Genomic DNA, 4,914 nt, shown 5'->3' on the forward strand with positions numbered 1-4,914 from the left:
TAATAAAACAAACATAATAAACTTAATAAAAAATATATATTCCCATGGCATTTATGGGTTGAAATTACAATAAATTATCTTTTAAAACAGCATGTAGTTTATGAAGGGGGCCCTGGAATTTTTTTCGCCCTTGTAAGGGGTCCCCAGACCCAAATGGCTCGAGAACCCCCTGGTTTAGAGACCGTGTTGGTGTTTTTGCTGCAGGTGTGTGAACAGGGCTGTGCGTGCCTCTCTGTTCTTGCCCTACGCAAACCCAACAACTGCAAAGTCATCATGGAGAACGGAGGCGCCCTGGCTGCTGTGCAGGCCATGAAGRCTCACCCCGATGCAATCAACGTGCAGGTAAGTGAGATTAAAAATAATACGCTTATTAAAAAATAGAAGGTGTCTGTGTTTTTTTTTAATGTTCTCTTTTAAAATCCCCAGAAACAAGCCTGCATGCTGTTGAGAAACCTGGTGTCACGCATGAGCAACTACAGCCAAACGATTTTGGAGATGGGAGCCGAAGCGCTGATAGCTCAGGCCGTGCAGACGCACCAAGACTGCAGGGATGTGGGGAAAGCGGCCCTCAGAGACCTGGGCTGTCAGGTGGAACTTCGAGAGCTGTGGACTGGCAAACATGGCAGCCTGGTCAACTGAGAGTGCAGCAGAGTGTCGCTGCACACATTTACGGTCACTTAGGAAACAAAATGCTGTGATGGTGGTACACAGCTTTCATGCACAGTACCTGATAGTCTGCCTTGGTATCTGTAGGGTGTATCTGCCGATCAAAATCAACATCAGGATCACTAAAAACAGCCACGACACGTTCAGTGTCTTAAAATACAAATGCAAGAATGACTTTGTGGTTTATTTTGAATGGAACAGTTTATGTTCTAAAGTTATAAATTAGTTTGTTTTTGCCTTTTAATTTATGTATTTCAGTGGTTCTCAAACTGTGCCCCCCCAACCCCCTTCACTCACTCACACACACACACACACACACACACACACACACACACACACACACCGTGGGGACCATGCATTGACTTCCATTCATTTTTTTAGACTTTACATCCTAACCCTGACCATATATCCTAAAATTACCCTCACTGGTACCTACCTGACCATAAAGCTAACCTAAACCTAAACCTAACCCCGCACCTGTAATTTGCATTTGGACCCATATGGGACCGGGCATTGGTCCCCATGATGCACTTCGGTCCTGACAAGGCTGCTTTTTTGGGAAAATCATACCAACGTTGTAGGAAGAACACAYACACACACACACACACACACACACACACACACACCGCAGGAAGTGCAGTGTCATGACTGGGAGGGGGAATTCAAAAAAAGTTGAAATTGCAACCATGTTTAGACGTTAGTTCCCGTGTGTCAACATGACCTCTAAGTGGGAGAGGTGGCTCAGAGGGTAGAGAGGGTGAGCCTGTGATCGGAGGTTGCCAGTTCAATTCCCCAGACCAACCTGAAGCTGGCGGATAAAAGCTGAACAACACTTGTTGTAACATGCAACCCCAGCAACGTTAGAAAAGTACTTGAGTTTTAAAAACAGAAAAGCTGAATAACCCAATCAGAAAAATCAGCATCAGAATCAAACACTGTGRTAAATAGACATCAGCAGGACATGCATATTTCTGATGAATACCTATTCATGCTTGGACTTGATTGAACTCTAGTTTTCTTTTTTAAAAACCTGAAGAAATAAAATAAACTCATTCCAGCCAACAATACTGTGATAAAACATGTATAAATATGTATTTGTTAATTACATGTTTTGTTTGCTTTTTTGTCCATTTTTGAATATCTAAAAGCTGATGGAGCAGCCTGTTWCAGCGCAGTGGAGGTTAATTTTGTATTTTTTTTAAACTGACAAAATCATTTACTAYTGAGTGTGGGTGGAGGGTGGGGGTTGTCACGAAAAGTTTAAAAACTACTGACATAAATGTRCTTGCTGCTATGCAGATAGTTAAATTGTTCTGCACGCTACAGTTTCTTTTCTCATTTTATTTGAGCCAAATTTTGACACGCGTTGAATGTTTTCTTGTATTGGTTCTTTTTTATTTTCCAGTTTTTGTATTAAAAAGCCAAAGTGCTTTTTAACTTGTATGTTCCCATATGAAATAAAACAAAACTGCTCAACATGGACCCATAAATATCAATGTTCTTTACAGTGGTTGAAAGTTTGCAAAATAGGTCATCAWACTGGAAAAATATATCCCAATAAATTAATGTAACAAAATATTCTGTTTGGGTGTTTGATCGTTTCAGAAAAGTATTGCAGTCGTAAATGTTTGTGAGTGTTTTAAGTGCTGGGGTGATGCGGGAAAAAGCAGAACCTGACCCTTCAAACAGAGCAGCTTTAACTGGGATGTTGGATGTTTTTGTTTTGTTTTTTCACTTGCTGCTTGCTTCAACGCCCTTGGCCTTTCCAAAACTTTAGTATTCTTTTTAGCTACCTTTTAGTAAAAAGATGTGTTTAATTTGGCTACCTAGACATCTGTAATGTTTTGAAATTTGCTAGAGTATTTCAGTTTTCAAAATCAAATTGTAGAGGCTCAGATGTAGCAAAACAGACCCAGATATGACCATCTTACTTCTCATTAGATATAATGTTGCAAAATTCAACATTAGTCAWTGTGACTGTCTGAGGCTGTTTTGTTCGTTTATGTCTTCACTACCTATTTCTTGGAATAATGATGGGTCAGCTGCTCCCATTTATCAGTCTGCCTGACTGGATTAGTCTAAAATTCTGAAACTTTTATTGAATGAACATTATCCAGTATTTTTTTTATATATATATATGTTAAATTTAAACAGCCGATTAAATCCCACAGATTGAAAACCTAATAGCTCTGATTTCATTTTAAAAACGACACCTTATTTACAATAGTGTTGCACATATGTGGTCCAAAAGATAATGTCTTCATTTCTAAGTATTAAAAAATAAAAGCTTTTATTTCACGTTTRGTTTCCTTTTTTACAATATGAATATAAAAATTAATGTATTTGTATATATATAATTTTTTATTATTATATCATTGTATTTTGTGAAGCTGACGATTCTTCAAAAAATAATTTGCAGTAGGGTTTTAAAAAATAAATGGAAAAGCTCATAAACTGCCAGGCTTGAGTTCCGCTTACGCCCCCCTTAACCGACCTATCCAAGCTCGCCCTGCCTCGTCAGGACTACGTTTCCCACAATGCCCTGCGCTCGTCCTTGTCAAACTGGTCAAGCTAACCGCGAACCGCCCCTGGGTAGCTGTCAGGAGTACGGCTGTGATAAAACAGCATGGAGGGTGATGTGTGTCACCTGAAGTCACTGCCAGGCGGCTAGATTTAAGAAGTGTAAGAAAAATAGCGCCTTTAACTCCCCGACATAGTTTCTGTCAGCTGTCAGTTTTAATATCTTCTCTTCGCTGTAGTCAACACTTAGCATTAAGCTAACACAGCTAGCTTATCCCACCAGTTGTTGTTGGCTAAGTTCGAAACATTTGAAGTCTCCACCAGCGACTCGAAATAACACAAGACAAGGAAACCAAAGCAAAGTAAATCTTTGAGCGTGTGTCAGGAGGATAAAGGTAAGAAAMCCCGTGTTTATTAAACATGAGAGCTATGTTTCTGCAGATTTACTGTGTTTAGATAGTGATCAACTTTTAAACTTGGTGCACCAACTAGACAAACTGGGGGAGAAAGAGTGCAAATATTTAATCTGATTCTGACGGAACACTGTTTAAATGCACKTCATGCTGATTTGAAATGATCAAAAATATCTCATGACAAAATTGTTTCATATCAGAAAAAAGAGTACACAGTTTTTAATGAAAGCTAAGAATTTTATTGGTCTAGTTCACAACAATAGCACTACATTCTTTTAGAAGTTGCACACTTAATTTACTGCAAAGAATGCTAACATGAAAATAAGTGAGTAGACCATTTTATGGCTGCTATAAACTGAAATCTTTCAGCCTTTTAAACAATGGTTTCCTGCAGAGAGGATCTTTGCAGACTTATCCAAACTTTTCATGCACTTATTGACAGACTTTTATAAACTTTTAACTACTTTGATTTTCAGCAGCCAATGGGTAACCCAGTTAGATAAGTAACATGAATATAAAGGTCAGTGATAAATATTATACTTGACACTTTAAGACGCACAAAACAAAGACACCAGTTGTTTGGAAGTAGGGAAGTGTAAATCGATATGCACAGAGAAGAAGGCCAGYGGAGGGGCTGATTGTGTGAGGGGACAGAGAATGTGCTCTGAAAGGGGCCASATTTGGACTTGAAGTGCACATTTGAGGGTTTGTTGGACTGCCGCCAGGGTTTGTTGTCCTGACTACCCAGCTGTTTAAGAGATCCTCTGGTGCATATTTGTATGCAAACCTCATTGACCCAAGATCTTTAAAATCAGAATATWAAAATAAATGTCTATCAATTCCACTTGAATTGCCTCTGCACCTTGCAAATCTTTAAAACTAAACTGTGTTGTCATCCTGAAGCTATTGTAAAGAGAGTGGGTAATAATTTATAATAACGTATTCATTTTTTTAAACGTTAAGCTCAGCGACGTTCATCTCCTCAGTCACTTTTGGTAGATAATACGGTGCCTGAGCTGTAAGTAGTCCTGAGTAGTTTTGACACCACGATCGTGGAAATGAGTGTTATCACATAACATTGTGAAGCTGTATAAAGAACGTACTTTGATACGCTCCTCCTGTTGGGGTTTTATTGATTCGCAGGGAGTCTCAGCTCATCGTTTGGCTGGCACAAAACAAACTTTTCTTCTGCTTTAGTCTCTTTGGCAGAAAGCAAGCAGTTTGTTTTCCAGGGCTTCAGGTTCCCAACCTATTTCCCCTCAAAGCCCCTCTTACTTACATTCAAGCCAAGCTGCCCCCCCCCCCACTACTCCCC

At 39.4% G+C, this 4,914-nt stretch overlaps 2 protein-coding genes across 2 annotated transcripts in view; both read left to right on the forward strand.

Annotated features, from left to right (window-relative positions):
* The window catches only part of armc6 (armadillo repeat containing 6), a gene marked incomplete at its 5' end in the record, with an annotated part of 4,386 nt that extends 3,557 nt beyond the window's left edge, over positions 1–829 (forward strand). Inside the window, 2 exon segments of the mRNA XM_014021374.1 lie at positions 205–342; positions 427–829. Coding sequence (XP_013876828.1) covers positions 205–342; positions 427–639 — 351 coding nt within the window.
* Positions 830–3,225: 2,396 nt separating this feature from the next.
* The window catches only part of LOC106526726 (mitochondrial coenzyme A transporter SLC25A42), a 5,953-nt gene continuing 4,264 nt past the window's right edge, over positions 3,226–4,914 (forward strand). Inside the window, exon 1 of the mRNA XM_014021401.1 lies at positions 3,226–3,581. The gene's annotated coding sequence lies outside the window, so the exon portion shown is untranslated. The remainder of the gene's footprint in view (positions 3,582–4,914) is intronic.

This window comes from Austrofundulus limnaeus, unplaced genomic scaffold (assembly GCF_001266775.1).
Source record: "Austrofundulus limnaeus strain Quisiro unplaced genomic scaffold, Austrofundulus_limnaeus-1.0 Scaffold3, whole genome shotgun sequence".
In the NCBI taxonomy this organism is placed as follows: Eukaryota; Metazoa; Chordata; class Actinopteri; order Cyprinodontiformes; family Rivulidae; genus Austrofundulus; species Austrofundulus limnaeus.